Source organism: Aethalodelphis obliquidens, unplaced genomic scaffold, assembly GCF_003676395.1.
Source record: "Aethalodelphis obliquidens isolate GAN/ISIS:26980383/991018 unplaced genomic scaffold, ASM367639v1 scaffold2, whole genome shotgun sequence".
Taxonomy (NCBI): domain Eukaryota; kingdom Metazoa; phylum Chordata; class Mammalia; order Artiodactyla; family Delphinidae; genus Aethalodelphis; species Aethalodelphis obliquidens.
Window position 1 is genome coordinate 45,324,832 of NW_020837946.1, and position 18,805 is coordinate 45,343,636.

An 18,805-nucleotide genomic window follows, 5' to 3' on the forward strand; every position below is an offset into this window, starting at 1 on the left:
TGATGTGTATAAAATTGGTGACTAATAAGAACCTGCTGTATAAAAAAATAAATAAAATTAAATTTTAAAAAAAAGAAACTATACTCTTGTTGCTTGGGATAATCTAACATGTCAATTAGATCAAAGTGGTGGATATTATTTTTTCATTTTTTGTAAGTTTATTTTTTTCTATTTCCTCTGTCAATTGCTGAGAATGGCAGTAACATCTATGACTGTGGGTGTCAATTTGTCTTTATCTCCCTGTAATTGTTAGATTTTCTCCTTCATTTCTTAAAAATCAGTGTTATTAAATGAAACACAGTGGTCCTTTAATCTTTGTGGGCTTTATCTCAATGTCTGGTAATATTCCTTGCCTTGGGCTCACCTTTTTGATATGAGTATAGCCACACCAACTTTCTCACACTTATTGCTTGCATGGCATATGTTTTTTCAATCTTTTGTTTTTTACCTATATTTGTCTTTATATTTAAAGTGTGTGTTTTCTAGAGACCAAACAGTTGGACAGTTTTAAAATTGCTGCCTGATAATCTCAGCCTTTGATTGGTATATTTTTACATTTATGTTGTTTTTTATTTTCTATTTGGTCCACCTGCTTTTATGTTGCTGTTCTTTCCCTGCCTTCTTTAAATTTCATTAAAAAAATTATTTTCCATTACATTTCCTCTATAGGCTTTTAGCTATATGCATTTGAATTACTTTTAGTGGATTGCTCTAGTGATTATAATATGCATCCTTAAGTTACCAGAGCCCACTTAGAGTTAATATGGTATCATTTCACATAAATAATAACACCCTTGAAATAGTGTAAGTCTATTAAGTCCAATAGTATATATACATCCTTTGTGCTATTACTGTCATTTGTTAACATCATGATACAAGGCTACAATTTTTGCTTTAACCAGTTCTGTTTTAAAGAATGGATATTTAGTCACAATTTTTCCAGTGCTTTTTTTTCTTTATCCTTTTTTGCACATTTGAATTTCCTTTTTGTGTCATTTCCCTTTGGGTTAAAGAACTTCCTTTAGCATACCTTGAAGCACAGTTCTGCTAGTAATAAATCACTCCAGTTTCATTTATCTCAAAATATTTTGACTTAAATTTTTAGCCTTCAATGGGTGTAAAATTCTGTTATGACATCTCTTTACTTTATGCATGTTAAAGGTATTGTTATATTCTCCTCTGGCCTCTACTGATACTAATGAAAAGTCAGCTGCCATTCATACTACTTTTTTATCTGTATGTAAAGATATGTCTTTTAAAAAATTTTCTGGATGATTTCAAGATCCATTCATTCCCTCAATCATTCTCTTGCTCTCTCTTTCTCTCTCCAACTCTCTTATAGATAGTCTGTGATATAATTACAGGTAGTTTTCTTTATAATTTATTCAGCTTGAAGTTTGTCATGTTTTTCAAATCTGTAAATTGACAGTTTTCACCACATTTGGGAATTCTTCAGACAGTACTTTTTTTCTTTCTTACCTTCTCTCTCCTGTCTTCTTATGATTTTTGTTTCACATATGTTAGAACTCTGTCTTGTCCACAGGTGATTATGGCTCTGTTATTCAATACTATTATTATTATTTATATTCTCTGTTTGATTGGATAATTTCTCTCATCTATCTTCCAGATTACTGACCATTTTTTCTGCCATCCTAAATCTGATGTTAAGCTTATTTTTTTTCTTTTCAGCTATTCTACCTAACCATTTAATTATTTTTTATATTTGATATTTCTATGCTGAAATTTTCATGTTTACTTATTACTACCTTCTTTTCCTTTAATTCCCTGAATATATGTATAATCCACGTTAAAGTCTTTGACCATTACAGATAAATTTAAAGTTTCCTTTAGCTCTTTAACTTTAATCTTGGTCCCCTCTAGTCTTCATGGAGGTAACAACTATAAGTTGTTTATCATTCTGGAGGTTATGGGTTTTATATATATTTACATACATGTATATATTTACATATGCTTTAAGGATAATAGTACTAAAGTTTGATTATGGGAGCAACCTGTAAGTCTAAAATTCCTCATTATACATTAAATTCAGTTATATTCATTTTACCAATAATAATATTAAATATTAATCATATTAACTTTGCAAGAAACACAATGTTCTATATTAGAAAATAATTATTTATTGCCATAAACATGTAATATAAGCTATTAAAATTCATCTAAAATCATATCCACAAATCTATGACAGAAATGACACACTCTAATGGTTTTTCACTGGCTGTTTAGAATAAAAACATTTTGGTTATATATGAGACAGATAGCAAAAAAAAAAAAAAATCCCCAATCCTACTAAGTTAAAGAAGTTTCCTTCTTTTCCTATTTTTCTGAGATTTTTTAACCATGAATGGGGATTGATTATTTTCAAATATTTTTTAAAACATTGATAGGATCATATACTTTTCTTCTTTAGCCTGTTAATATGGTTAATTATATTGTTGGATTTTTTGTGTTGAATAAAACTTACATCCCAGGAACAAGCTCTACTTGGTCTTGGTGTAGAATTCTTTTATATATTGCTGAATTATATTTGATATTGTGTTAGAAATTTTTGCATCTATATTTTTGAGGGATATTGGTCTGTAGTTTCCTTTTTTTGCACTATCTTTACTTGGTTTTGGTGTCTGGAAAATAATAGTTTCATGAAATGAATTTGGGGAATTCTCTCACCTCTTCTATTTTCTGGAATAGCTTGTGTTGAACAATGTTAACTCCTCTTTAAGCATTTTATGGATTCTTCCAGTGAAACTATCTAGGACTGGAGATTTCTCTTTTAATAAGTGTGAAATTATAAATTCAATTTCCTTTATAGTTACAGGGCTATTCAAATTATCTAATATTGGGTGGTATGTGGTAGTTGATTATAGCACCCTCTTATTATTTTTTGGTACCTGGAGGGTCTTCGGTGAAATCCCTGTTTCATGCCAGATATTGTTAACTTGTGTCTTTTTTTTTTTTTCTTTTACTTTGCTAATCTTAACTGAAATTTTGTTACTTTTATGATCTTTTAAAAAAACAGCTCTTTGTTTCACTGATTTTCTCTATTGTTTTTGTTTTCAACTTCATTAATTTTCTTCTCTTATCTTTCTTATTTTCTTCTTTTGCCTACTTTAATTTGATAAGTGCTTGAGCTGGGAGCTTAGATTATTAATTTGAAACTTTCTGCTTTCAAATATGTTAAGTTAGTTGTTAAAATTTCTCTCTCAAAACTGTTTTAGCTGAGTCACATAAATGCTGATATGTTCTATTTCATTTCTATATAGTTCACACATTTAAAGTTTTTCTTCTTAAAGATTCCTCTTTAACATATGGAATGTTTACAAATGTGATGTCCTTTTTGACATATGGAAAAACAAAACTTCCAAGTTTTTGAAGACTTTCCTGTTATCTTTCTGTTATTAATTTTTAGGTCGATTTCTTTGTTGTCAGAGAACCCATGCTTTATCATTTCAACTCTTTTAAACTTTTGAGGTTTGCTTTGTAGCCCAGGATATGGTCTATTTTGGTACATGTTCCTTTGGCACTGGAAAACAATATGCATCCTGTTGTTATTGAATGAAGTTCTCTTTAGTTGCTAATTAGATTCCTTTGGTTGCTGATGTTGTTGAGTTCTATATTCTTGATGATTTCCTGTCTAGCTGTTCTATTAATTTTAAGAAAAGTGGTGGTGAAGGCTCCAACTATAATTTTGTATTTGTCTATTTACCCCATATTTCTTTTCAGTTCTATCAGTTTTTGTTTCATTTATTTTGCAGCTCTGTGATATGATCATGTAAATTTAGAATTGTTATTCTTCTTGGTGGTATGACCCTTTTATCATTAAATAACGTCCTTCTTTGTCTCTGATAATTTTCTTTACTTTGAAGTGTACTTTATCTGATATTAATACACTTACTTGTGCTTTCTTAGAATAATTTTTGCATGATACATCTTTTTTCATCATTTTATATTTAACCTTCTTATATCACCTGTATCATTATACTTGCAGCAAGTTTCTTGAAGACAACATATATCTGGGTTTTTTAAAATCTACTCTAGCAATCTCTTTTAATTAGTATACTTAGACCACTTACATTTAATGTTATTTTTGATATATTAGAGGTTAAATTTCCATTTAATTTTTTTCTTTTCTGTTATTTCTATTTTTTCTTTCTGTTTTTTTTTTTTTTTTTACTGAATTTCTATGGGTTTTTAAAACATTTTTATAATAAAATTTTGATTTACCCATAGTATTTTAAAATGTATCCCATTTTATAACTTTTTTAGTGGTTGCTCTGGAATCCACATTATATTTATACAACTTATCACAGTCTACTAATGCTGTCATTTTTCCAGTTCAAGAGAGGTGTAGAAACCTTACCTCCCTTTACATCCCTTCAACTTTCCCTGTTTATAATATAATTGCCTTACATATTTTCTATATATTCATTTAGAATCATATCAGAAAGTATTTTTTGCTTCTACTGTCAATCATAATTTAGAAAACTAAAGGTTTACCCATATGCTTGCTTATCCTGTTCTTTTTTCCTTCCTCATGTTCCAAGATGCCTTCTTTTATTGTTTAGAGAACTTCCTTTAGCCATTCACTTAGAGTAGATCTGGGAGTGACAAATAATCTTAGTTTTCCTTCGTTTGATAAGTTTTTGATTTCTCTTTAATTTCTGAAGTATATGTTTTTTTCTGGATATAAAATTCTGGTTTGACAGCACTCCTTTTTTTTTTTTTTGCACTCAAAAAAATACTGTGACTTCCTTCTCACCTTCATGGTTTCTAATAAGGAATACACTGTCATTTGAACTGATGTTTCTGCTATAGGTAAGGACTAGTTTATCTCTTGCAGCTTTCAAGGTTTTTCTGTCTTTAGTTTTCAGAAGTTTGATTATGTATGATGTGACTTGGTGTGGAATTAGTTGGGTTTATCCTGTTTGGAGTTCATTCAGTTTCTTGAATCTATAGGTTTATGTCTTTTGCCAAATTTGGGAAGTTTGCAACTATTATTTCTTCATGTGTTTTTTTCAAGGCTACCTTTTTTTCTCTCTCTTTCCAGGACTCTGATGACACATGAATGTTAGACATTTTGTTATAGTCCCACAGGTCCCTGAAGTTCTGTTTTGTTTTTTGCTTTTGTATTGTTTTGTGTGTATGCCTGTGTGCACATGTGTGTGTGCATACATATGTGTATGCTTATTATCTCTGTGTTGTTCAGATTGGGCATTTTCTATTTTTTGATCTTCTAGGTTGCTGATTCTTTCTTCTGTCCTCTCCCTTCTGAGCCCATATATTGCATTTTTTATTCGACTATCGTATTTTTCAGCTCTAATATTCTCAGTTGGGTTTTCTTTATATCTTCAATTTCTTTGCTTTGATTTTCTATTTCTTTGATAATACTTTCTACTTTTTGTTTCAAGTGTGATTGTAATGGTTTATTTTATTATTTTTATGTTGGCTTGTTTTGTTACCAGTTACCAGACAAAAATTTTGTCTGGTAACTAATATCTCTCTCATCTCAGTGTTGAGATCTATTGGTCATCTTTTTTCATTTAGTTTATGTTCCAATTCTTGATATGATGAGTCATTTTCAAGTGAACCCTGGATATTTTAGATATTATGTTATGAGACGCTGGAAATTATTTAAACTTTGTGTTTGGGTGGCTCTCTCTGACACGGTTCCAGTAGGGGAATGGGAATGGGAGAGCATTGCCTCATTACTGCCTGGTGGGGATAGAAGCTTAGCTTCCTTACTTGGCCTCTCTTCATTACTGCTTAGCAGGGCTGGGTACTCTAGCTCCCCACATTATCCTCATTGTCACCATGGAAGGAGACTCATTAACACAACATGTTAACAAAGTAGTGAACTCCAGTCTCATGGCATGCTAAGAGGGGCTTCATCTATCTTTCAAACTCTCAACAATTTCATGGAAGTACTGAAAGGATAAAATATAATGAATATATAAGACAAGGCCCCTGGAACAGGTCACAGTTTGGGAGTAAGATAGCATGACTGGATAGATGTTACAATGGCAATTCAAGGTATTAAATCTCAATCCTGATTCTGTTATCTCCTAGCTTTGTAACTTTGGGAAAGTCACTCAACTTCTCAAGCTTTGGTTTCTTAAAGTAAGAGGAAGAGTTGTGTTAATCGGGCCATAATTTATTTTCCTGTTTTAATTTTCAATAACTAGGAAATGAGAGTTAGAGAGGATGGTATTTCAAAATTCTGCATACATATAAAATCAATTTTATGAATATAGACATTGTTATAATTAGAGCAAATAAAACTTTGAGGTGAAAATGATATAATGAAACTTTGAGGAAACATGTCCTCTTTAAGCTAATGAAAGTGATGCCAACTTATAGTTGGAGAGATATCTTGGATCCTTGCTTTTCAAAGCTCAGACTTCCATCTACCTGCAGCAGAATCACTTGGTGGACTTGTTAAATGTAGATTTCCTGAGCTCCAGCACGAATCAATATGAACTTATTTTTTGTAGTGGGAACCAATGAGCTGTATTGTAAAGGGTCCTCCATTATGCACACTAATGGTTGTGAGCCACTGCTGTAGGCTTCAAGAAAATATTTTCAACCTTCAAGAAAAAAGAAAGCTAATATGGTATATCCAGAGAGGAATAATGGGTCAAGGAACTGAAATTCTGGAAATCAGTTACAAACAATTATGATCAGGGAGTAACAGAGTTTATACTTTGAAATCAATAAAAGTTCATGGGAATTCTAGCAAGCTTATATTTTAAATAATCATGTAATAAATTTGGAGATCAAAGAAAGATAAAACATGTGACATAAGGTTATAAGAAGACTAGTATTTATAATGGACTTGGGTTATGACTATTTCAAAGGACCCCAAGGAAGTTTATTCCCATGTGTAAGACAAGAAAGAAGGGCAACTGAATTTACTGTTTGTCATAAGTGGTAAAAGGTTATAATATCTTACACATAGAAGATATTCAATAAGTATCAACCTTAATCTTCTCAATCACAGAGAAAACATTTGCAAGCAATTATGGTTAAGAAGCATTTGGGACATTAAATATAATGCATTCATTCGATAGGATACATTTCAAAAACAACTTTTTAATTTCATATAAAATGCCATATTGTTCACATAATATTGTCTTATATGGATAAGCATATTTTTCTGATGAGATGTTTCATAATATTCATCAAATTCTCAAAACATGTTATGATGCGGAGTAGCTTAGCACATTAGTTTGCCTGTTTAAAGAACTACAGTTTAAAAGATACAGATAATAACTTGCTGTATCTTTTGTAAATTTGTCCACATAGTCTTTTCTTTAAGGAAAAAAATTCATTGAGCATCTATTGTTCACCTGACGCAGGAGTTACATGGACAAATAAAAGTATTTGTTTTTAAGAAGCTCACGTACTGAAACCAGAGAAATAAATTATATAATAGTGATAATATTAGTCCCTGCTATTTTTGACAGTATTAAAAATGAGCAAATAAATAAATTAAGTTTCTTTCTGTCTAAGGCAATCATGTTGTTGAGGTTAGATGTTCTTCCTCAATTAAAGCTATCAAAGGCTACAATGTGTGCTTGGAATTCACATCTTATGTTTTATAACAGAACCTCGGACTAGGTTATGATTAGCATTAGCTTATGCTTGTAGTCAAGACATTGGGTTTTCCTTAAGATTCCAGATAATTAAAGAACTGTTAGTGAACTTAACTTTGGAATTCTCTAATTGTTCTTACTTGCTAAGAACTTTAGATTACATTCTCAAGCTCATACACAGGCACAAACACACGCCCATACAATTCTACCACCTTTCATTATATTAAGTTTTCTGAATAATGAAAATCAAGAACCAGATTTTCAAAGTATTGGAGACTTTTTTGAGAAGCCATACACATTTCATTTCCTGGAGTTTAAAATATTTATTTTCATCAGATCCATCACATTCCAGAAAAAAAAAATCAATACTTTGGTCGCAATTACTCTTTTGCATTATATGCATATTACTAAATTGTATTTGAGTTTAAAATTTCAAATAAATCAAGTGATTATAAGACAAATGTATAACATAAGCATGACATTCTAAGAAAAGAAATTTGCATGAAAGCTTGTGCCCATGAACATGAGAATTTAGTTAAGGATGAAATCCTGAAGCATATTCTCATGACAGGATGAATCTATTAGTGTAGTTAAGTATTTGCAGACCTTATTCATTTCCAAATACTTTACTAATGTCAGAAACAAGATAATTCCTGGCTTGTAGAGCATAACAAACCACCCTAAAACATCTGGCATACTTACACACTTTTCACTGTCAAATACATAGCACAAATGTTTATTTGACTCAGAATCTTTGCATATGAAAGTGAATATCCTCTTGTCAGTTTTATCATCTGCACAAAATGATATTCTATGAAGCTGGCAATTGTGTTGAACTTCCTGTGAACACAGATGAAAATAAACATAGTTGAAGAGATTTTTTTTTTCCATTTTCTGCTATACCAGCTGTGCTAATAACATACAACTTATGAAACATCATCTGTCATTCCTTGATTTTATAATTACATACACTTCAAACTTAAACAAACACGTAATGAGATAAACCTCCTGAGTCAGGATTAAACTAAGATAGTCATTTCAATAGCACTTAGAAAAACAGAAGGGAAAAGAGGATCAGAGGTTCATGGGCTTCCTGAGCTACAGGGGATTCAGAGACCATTACTTTAAATTGTGCAATTTTAGTTAGGAGGATATTGAGGTCTAGAGAGATTAAGATGCTTCCACAAGGTTACAGAATTAGCAGAACCCTTTTTAACCAGAATACTTTTCATTTTATCTTACTGCTACTAACATTACAGTTTAAAACATAACTTCATTTGTACACAATTTCATATGAAACATACTACATATTACATGTCTTCATGGTAACTCATACACTCTTGAAACTCTTCTGTCTAAGGAAATCATCCTTGCAACTTCTGTAATGTTTTCCATTGGAGCAATGAATGAAGATCTAGACATCCAGCTTCTAAATTGCTGAATCAACCTTGTTAATCAGTAGAAAGATAAATACTGCATATATATATATATATATACACACACACACACACACACACACACACACACACACACACACACACATCATATACTGCAACTATAGCATCTGTCACTACATCCTTCCAAGTTCAGGGTTTGACGTGCCAGCTTGCTGAGATTTTCTCTATCACTCTGATTCACATTACTGCCCTTCAGATGGAAAATGAGTACATACAACAAGTTAAACAAATAAATGCTAAGAGAATTTGTCTACAGCCTGCAATCTTGATTGCATACAAAACAAATGGTAAGTCATCAAAGGGTTGTTTGCAAGCATGAAAATTAAAATGAAGCTGTATACTGCATGATTGTAAACAACTTACTAAGGCTTCTGATGAAGTCATCTTTCCTCTCTTGTGGTTAGTGCTGAGATGGACACTGACCACGTTTGTCTGAGACTATCCTTCTCCTACACTTTGCCTGATTGACCAGTCTTTTTCTCACTGGCATATCTTTGTTTTATTATTAATACAGTCAAACGATGGCCTTCAGCTGTACTGTAGCTCCCAAATACTGACAGCAAGTCTACGCCAGTTTACAAACTGTACAATCATGTTAAACATAAAAAGGACATATCATTGCTATACAACAGAGAAAAATGATTCATTTTTTTCCATTTATAGGAGAAATTACAAGTATTTAACATGAAAACACATCATTTACACAGCTGGTGGTGAAACCTATGCAGTTCCTCATTCACTCACCAACCAATGTGATCACAGAAAGCCTTTGGTTATGACAGTTGGGAATCATCTTAAGTTTTGTTTAGGCTGGCAAGAGGTATCTTTCTACAAAAGAAGACCAGGGTGCTGAAACTTATAATTTTATTACTTTTGTGAATTTTTGTTGTTGTGATACATCTTTATGATATAGTACTGATTTCTGGTGAGACAGGATAAAGAGACTCAGGAATACAATTAAGCACAGTGAGAACACAATTATCCTTTAACACTGACGATATATTATTGGAGTTGGAACAAAACATAAGTAAATCCCCAATTCACCTATACCACCTTTTCCCAGTAATGCAAAATCTCCATTTGGAGGAAAAGTGAGAAAAGCAAAAGGTGAAAAGACACAGGAAGAAAGATATTGGAGTCAACTGAGATTGCTTTTCACTTCCATTTTCATCCATCCAAATGGTATAGAAAAATGGTCTATTTTCTATCAAGTCCATTTGGTTAAGAATAAATTTTTAAATATATAAATATATTTACTATGTAAATGTATAGCAAACATGTATGTTTTACTATAAATAAATTTATCTTAGGACCATCATATTTAATTATTTTTTTCCCTAAATTACAGCTTATACCCAAAATAAAATATATGATAGATTATTTCTGATTCACTCACATCTCCTCAAATAGTGGTTCCTAAATGCATGTCTGTGAACAGGCTGTATCAGAGTCACCTGGGGAGGTTTTCTTGTTTTTTATATTATAGATACTAAGTCTTATTCTGTAGATTCTGAATCTGAAAGGCCTGGATGGTCTCCAGCAAGTGGCATTCTCAGGAGCCTCCTAGGGGCACTAATGCCCAGAAGAGCTGGTAATTCCTTTTTTAGATTACCTATATGTTTTTATGGATTCAAAAAATGGTATATTCTATAATAGGTAAAGAGTCAGACACTCTATATTCACATGTGATATATGAGTAAAGGGTCAGTTGCTGTCTATCCATATGTAATATAATAGAATTTATAAGACATTTCAAAGATTTTAGAACTCCAAGATCACTCTTCAAGTCTGGCAGGGATGAAAATAGAGATGTTTCTTTCTGGTTAAAAGTTTGGAAAACTTACTTTTTTGGGAAAAAATTAAATTGGGTCTCTTTAAAATTAGCTATTAGATATAGGAAATTGAGATTTTGGGACAGGGAAGAAAAGCATTGGTGTTATTGATTTGGGTAAGAAATACCATGAACAAAAGTCAGTTGGCTAATCACAGAGTTGAATCCCAACTCACTGATGTTTTGTAAGTGGGGTTTAGGTTGGGAGAGGCATAGAGATTTGACAGTAAAAGTTTAGGGAACATAATGATACAGTTGACAGGTTGAAAACAGGAAACTCATTATTATGGGAGTCTTATTATGTGGGCGCCAGAATCACAAACGGGTAACATTTGCTACATATGCATTTCCCATGATCTGCTTCTTTGTGTCTTTTTAAATACACACACACACACACACACACCACATACTAAATCAGTGTTAGTCATCTTGCAGTATCCTTAAGTCTCTATATTTTGTGATTTGTAAAGGTATGCCATTATTAAACTGTTGATTCTAAACTCTTTATATACTGCATTTAATCATATTGGTATTTTCTAAATACTTAAATTTTGTTATTAATTAATGAACAATTTGAAGCATTCTAAATGTTCAATAATAGGAGAATGGTTTAGTAGATTGTAATTTATAGACTATGGTATTGGTGAAATTTTTATAGCTTAGGATATATTATGGGTAGACTTGAATCAAAACGAACAAGAACACATGTAGATGATACATAAAGTGTATTATCAGCCTTACATATTTCAAGGTGTGCTTTGACAAGTCCTAAAATTCATGTAAAAGATTGAATTAATTACACACATACATTCCAAAAGGGATCTATATGGTTTAGAAGAAATAAACATGACCTACAAATGACTTGTTCTACCTGAACATTTGCCACTATATATCCACTTAGTTTAAAAAAGGAAATAGAGTACTAGGATTGTTTTTCTTTTTAATTGCATATAAGACTACACTTTGGTTGCTACATTTTTGACTACATTGTCACTCTATAACTTACTGCTTCCTTAGCCTACTGTTCTTTTGTAACTACCATCTGCCTAATGAGTTAATCTCAGCCATAATTTCAACTGCCTTGTTTCCCAGCAAACCGTATATATATACATGAGCTTGAATAGACCAGACCTCCCACTATCCTTTCATCACTTCTTTTGTCTGCTTTCAGCCACCTCAGCAATAGTTACTTTGGGATAACCATAACAAAAGTGGTCTCCAATTCTTTGTTTTTATTTAATATTGAGTGTGGAGAATAGGAGGAAATTAGAACAGTTGAGGGAGGTCTTAGATTCTTGGCTTGAGACGTTTGAAAGAATGCAATTGTTCTTTATTTTGGAATTGAACAATAACTGTGGGTGCATCCATGCCATTGTCCAGTTGTCCTAAAACACATTATAAATGCAAAATTTCCATGGCAATTCTGATTCTGTAGGCTAAGATAGTATGTGGGACTTATTTTTGCAAATGTCTCAGTTATTTTTGATGCAATTTAGGTGAAAACAATTACATCCACAGTAAGTACATATTAATAAATGTGAATCTAGAATAGATTATATTTTCCAATTTTTTTCCATTGGATCTGTAGGGGGGAAAGCTCTCAAATACAAGAACCTTAAGTTTACACTGTGTTATGGGCTGAATTATGTCCCCCCCAAATTTATATGTTGAAGCCTTAACTCCCCGTACCTTAGAATGTGACTGGGTTTGGAGATAAGGCTTGAAAGAGGTGATTAAGTTAAAATAAGGTCATTAGAGTCAACCCTCATCCAATCTGACTGGTGTCCTTAGAAGAGGAAATAAGACATACAAAGAGACAGGAGTATGCGTGCACAGACAACCACGTGAAGAGGCAGCAAGAAGGCAGCCATTTGCAAGCCAAGGAGAGAAGACTCGGAGGAAACCAAGCCTGCTGCTGTCAGCTTAATCTCAGATTTCTAGCCTCCAGAACTGTGAGAAATAAATTTCTATTGTTTGAGCCACGAGGACTGTGGTATTTTATTATGGCAGCCTTAGTAAACTAATACACACTGTTTATGTCTACAGGCAATAACAGTCGGTCCAGGACATTTTAATAAACAGCATACAGCTTTTGTCTTCTTTCATACTCAGTGAACCACACTTACATGCATCTCATTCAAGCTTATGAAAAAAAATTCCTAAATACAAGACCAAATACCGTTGAATACACTTTTAGTATAAATTTTTATATCCCAAACATAGGCTGCAGAACAAACCACTCAGAAAGCAATTCCAAATGTTGTTTCTTCCCCTATAAATCCTATAGAGTTTTAAATTGTAGTTAACTGAGAACTCAACAGTTTCAACTGGTAAAACATTTTAAAATACTCATTAAAATAGGAGCGTAATTGCAATTAATTCAAGAGTAGAGTGCTTCCAATGTTTAAAAATGAGCCTTACCTTTGTTTTGGGTTCTAGAATTTTTACTCCATAAATTGATATTTGCAACTCCACTTTAGGAATTTTCTGGCCTTCAGATTTCTTGATATGTCTTGCAAACTACAAATGAAAATTTATTCACAAAACTGTAATTCCGTTTCTATAGAAAATGAACACATATATTTGGAGCTCATATTCAGTGTTGAAATTTCATTAAATAAATTATTGCCCATTATAAAGTATTTTTATAAACTCCACACGGCCCCCAAATATTTAGAAATCAAACTGAAGCTAAGGATTGAAGTAATTATCCCAGATAAAACACTCAGAACAGACTTCCCTGGTGGCGCAGTGGTTAAGGGTCCGCCTGCCGATGCAGGGGACATGAGTTCGTGCCCTGGTCCGGGAAGATCCCACATGACGCGGAGCGGCTGGGCCCGTGAGCCATGGCCGCTAAGCCTGCGCGTCCGGAGCATGTGCTCCCCAACGGGATAGACCACAACAGTGAGAGGCCCGTGTACCGCAAAAAAAACAAACAAACAAACAAAAAAATACACTCAGAACTAGACTCAGTCTAGAAGTATTGAAATGTCCTGGCTTTATCTGGCAATGCTATTCTCTCCCTACTTTCCTTCTCTCCTCCCTCCCCCCCCCTTTCTTCTCAAGAAATAGAAGAGAACTATTGAAAAAAATTGTATTTATTACCCCTCTTGTAGGGGTTCAAGAAGTTATTCCCTAGTATAACATTTTGTTAGCATATGGATCACCCTAACTCGATTCAAAACAGAGTATCTGTAAGGCAAGATGGGGTTTCAGTCTTCTTTTGTGTGTCATATTTATATGCATTGTGTATTTCTTTCTAATGTGAATACACATGGTATAGTTCAGTCCCAGAGCAGAGAGTGTTTAAAGGCCTCTTTCTCTTTTCATGATTTTGCACTGCCATGGAGAATAACATAATTAATGCATATAAGAATGTCTTGAAATGTCTGCCTTGATATCCAGGGAGGGGGTTACGGGGGAAGGGTTCCATTTGCTTTATTTCATTTTGGGTGGTATAATTTTTTAGTTTGCTATCTGTCCTGTTCTATAAATACAGGCAGCTTTTTTCTCGGTATTCAGCAGTCTTACATTCTGCACATAAATGTGACTAATTCATGCCAGAGAATTTTCTTTTTTGTCTTTAAGAAACTTGTTTTGCTTCAGCGCAGACCTTTAAAAACTATCCCAGCTCTCTCCCAAAGAAAGTGGATTAATTTGTTTCTCTTCCCTTCATAATCTTCTTCCTGTATTGGTATAATCAAAGCAATTTGGGGGTTTTCACATATGGAGGCTGACAAAATAAATCAGCTGCTTTCCATCTATGTGAACACGTCTGAACAAAGCCAATCCCATGGCTGGCCGCAGAAGCAGTCTAAGCTGGCTTCCTGGGTGCTGCTCTTTTCCAGAAACAGACAATGAGCAATAGCTCTTGAAGCCTTTTCCACATCTGGACACAACCTTTCCTGTGACCTCTTTTAGTTTCCAAAAAGTCCGTCACAAAACAACCACTAATGTTAAACTTATCTGTTATGTCTTTTCTGCCAGAAAAAAAAAAGGAAAAAATGAAAAAGGGGAGGAAGTAGTGGCTACAAGTAGAATAAACAAAGAGAGGAGCAAGGAGGGAGAGAGGGAGAGAGGGGAAACAAGAGAACGAGACAAAGAAAAAGAAAAATAAACATAAAATATCTGATCTATGGCTTGTGAAACCTTTTCTTCTGCTTCATATCAAGATGAAATAATTGTGCTCCAAGAAGGTTCAGAGATCATCCAATCCCATCCTCCCATTTCAAAGATGAGAAAAGTAAGTCTCAGAGAATTCAGTTACCTTGGTCATAAAATGGATCTGTAGCAATCAGGCCTAGAACCTAGTTTTGCTATCTACTAATAACTGTTTTCTTTTGCCCAGCACATTTTCTGAATTAGAGAAAAAAACCCTTCCAGTTCTATTTTCATGTTTATCAAGGTTGATACTGGTTATTGGCCTTGACTGTTGCACAAATGTTGCAAAACATTTAAGCCTAAGGTTATATTTGTTAAATCTATAATATTTTAAACAAAGTTTAATATTCTCATTCCTGCTTGTTTTTTGTTTTGGTTTTTTTTTAGTTTAAGATGACTGTATTCTATCTACAGTTTGCATGATTTCTCTAGGTCTCTTTTCCTACTCGTAGACCTCTCAACTGTGTTCCACAATACATCTAATTTACATTTTGGAGACACATTCATGCTCACATTGTATTCTTTTCTCTCCCTATCTACTACTTGAATGTTAATGCTTGAAAAGCCTTTCTGCAAATTTTTTTCCATTTTGCTTCAGTAAATTTATTTCTTGGTCATCTAGATAGAGCGATCTACCAGTAAAACTTGAATATAATAATCTAATAAGAATATTCAAAGGGGGTAAACCTAGGAATTCTGGAGGATATCTGGATGCAACAAATGAATAAACAAAAACAAGCCTTTATCACCACAAAATGATGGGGAAGGATAAAGTATTACTTGAAATAAATAAAGTACTTAGTTAAATATATGCCACTTGTAAGTAGAACAGCTAAAGAAATTTTAAAGGGAGCACAACTGAGTTTCAATATCATCATCACACAATTTCTATCCATTTCTCAAAGGACTTAAAAAGTGAAATCTAACTATATTATTAATGGAATATACATTAGGCAATAAAAATTAATGAATTAATTCAAATTCTTTTTGTGATTCTTATAAATTGTTGATTTAATTAAACATTTTCCTGATAACTCTTACAGGGATACCAGCTATGTATGTACGTTTATAATTAAAATAATCTTTAAGTATTTCATTAATTAAATAACTGGTTATGAAGACAAAAACAGAGTGTTATGCTACCCAGAGAGAGTGAGGTCAAGTAGAGAAACTGCTGGGCCTATATTTAACAGAACTTTTCAGTAATTTCCAAGGCCACATAGCTTGAGGTAGCTTCATGTAATTTTGTTAGCTCTGCTGGGGTGAGGGGTCTGTCCTCTAAAATTGGGGTCCAGGAATGCTGCTCCCTGGTTATCTCCCAGAGAAATCAAGAAGTTTTGGGTCTACATACCAATATTCATCCACATGTAAATATCACAAGCAGATTGTTGATGAAATATATTGAACCCTCTGACATTTGTACTAGTTGTATTAAAACTAAATAAATCCTTATTAAGAATAAAATTCCTTACAATAACAATGATATTAAATATCTAGCAGTCAAAAGGGTTTTTTAATTATCACTTTTTGAAAAATTTGGAATTTTCTTAAATTGTAGACTAAAACATGATTAAGAGATAGAAATTGTTGAACATGATTGAGAAATAGAAAATATGCTGTTTTGATATAGAATTTCTGAAAGTAAACACTTATAAAAATTATAATATTTAAGAAAACTTTATGAACTATAAATTCTCCACAAAATGACAGAAAAATAGTACCCAATAAAATAAATCAAAGTTTTAAAATTTTTCTTGAAAAATTATTAGGCATCATTAAACACAGAAGCATAAAAAAATACATTATTGAAAATCTTGTAAGTTTTCTATCATCTTGTATTAGTCATAAATTTTGCATTCTTTAATGTCAGAAGCCAATATATTAATATTGCAAACTTTTGAAAAATTATTAAATAGAAATGAAATGTTACCTTATGTGGCAAATATAATACTGAACTATAGTGGATAAAAAAGTAATCAGAATACATATGTTTAAGAAAAGTACGCAGGAAATTAAAATGGGGGATGTGTACACAAAACAGGGTTAATAAGCAAATTTCTTTTTTTTTTTATTTTTATTTTTTAGTAGAGCTATAGCACCATCTTCTGGTCATCTCTACATGACAACAGAATTAAACAGGAGCCAGGGTCTAAGTTCTTAAAATAAATGTAAATATTCTTGTATATTCTTGAGTTGTAGCATCTGCCCTTTGATACAAAGAAACAAACAAAAAAATTTAGAAGTAAATAAAAAACATTGTTTTATTTATTTTCATTAGTTCATGAATCATTACCCTTAGATATACTTTCCTGATCTACAAAATTTTTACAATCAATAGAGTAAAGATTGCTTATTAGATTAAGTATTCGGGAAGATACTTGAAAGACAAAAGCTATTATCAACTGAGTATAAATTTTTAAACTATACTTCATGATTTTTATCTTATTGTAAACCACATTCCTTTATTAACAGAGTACATTTCCAAATAGGAAACTACATAAGAACTGAAAATAAAGTTTCACAAAAATACATTAAAAACTAGCCATTTTTTAGAAAGCATTTCATCTCAAATATCTGTTTGTTACCTAGTCATTATGTAATTGAATCTTTTTGGGTTTGGATTTGGGTTCACTGAATAAAGAACCTCCTAGGTATAAAGAAACATTAAGTGTAAATATCATCATTCTTTTATAAAACATCCTGATTGCAGTGAAGTTGGATTCATACCCAGAGTGTGCAACGTTCTGAACATTTAAATAGAATCTTATTCTAAATGTTGTCCATAAATTGTAAGACTTTTAAAATTCTCTATTAGTGCTTAAAAGTATTTGCCAAACAAGCACAAGTATAAATTACTGCCTAATGAGTAGTTAAAAGAAATGGTTGGCTGGTCCCCTTTTTCTCCAAATGGGAGTGAGATCATCTTAGGACCTTTTGGCATATATCTTTAAAAATAAGTAAAATATAAAATACATAAAATATTTTAAAATACAAAAAAATTAAGAAAAGTCAGGTAAAATAAATGGATTAAAATATTACCTTTTATTTCTTTACCCAGAAACCAAGCCAACTCACTTCAATTTTTTTCTCAATTTAAACACTCAGTAGATTCCACCTGATATGACATTCTCAAAGCAAAGTAATACTTTTTAATGTCTATGATTTTGCCTCTCCTATGGAATAATTGGATGAACTCTAAATAAAGTCAGAGAAGGGTTGTTTCTAAAAAAAATTTTGAGAACAACCATAGAGAATAACAATAAAGTATGTTAACAAAATAGTGCTATGTTAAATTTTCTTTTTTTCTTTTTTTTTTTTTTGCGGTACGCGGACCTCTCACTGTTGTGGCCTCTCCTGCTGCAGAGCACAGGCTCCGGACGTGCAGGCTCAGCGGCCATGGCTCACAGGCCCAGCCACTCCGCGGCATGTGGGATCTTCCCAGACCGGGGCACGAACCCGTGTCCCCTGCATTGGCAGGCGGACTCTCAACCACTGCACCACCAGGGAAGCCCTTAAATTTTCTTAATGAGACAAACATGAGAATTCTGTTGAAGGAGTTTTTCAAATCTTAGTATCTCAGAGGGAAGGATGTCTTTTGGGATGGGATGCAATTAGAAAAACATGCGAAGGATGCATGGCAGCTTACATAAGATTTTCTCAGGAAACTTGCTGATTCTTAGTATGTGGAGTTGCTTAGTGTCCTTTTCTGCTCTTACTCTCACCAGTTCCCCAGGTCTGCTCATAGATAT

At 32.6% G+C, this 18,805-nt stretch overlaps 1 protein-coding gene across 3 annotated transcripts in view; it reads right to left on the bottom strand.

Annotated features, from left to right (window-relative positions):
* Window positions 1-18,805, bottom strand: part of GULP1 (GULP PTB domain containing engulfment adaptor 1) — a 267,960-nt gene that overhangs the window by 35,528 nt on the left and 213,627 nt on the right. For all 3 annotated transcript variants that reach the window (XM_027126188.1, XM_027126198.1, XM_027126195.1), the window contains exons 6-7: window positions 13,317-13,415; window positions 8,310-8,447 (exon numbers count right to left, since the gene is read on the bottom strand). In XM_027126188.1, coding sequence (XP_026981989.1) covers window positions 8,310-8,447; window positions 13,317-13,415 — 237 coding nt within the window. The remainder of the gene's footprint in view (window positions 1-8,309; window positions 8,448-13,316; window positions 13,416-18,805) is intronic.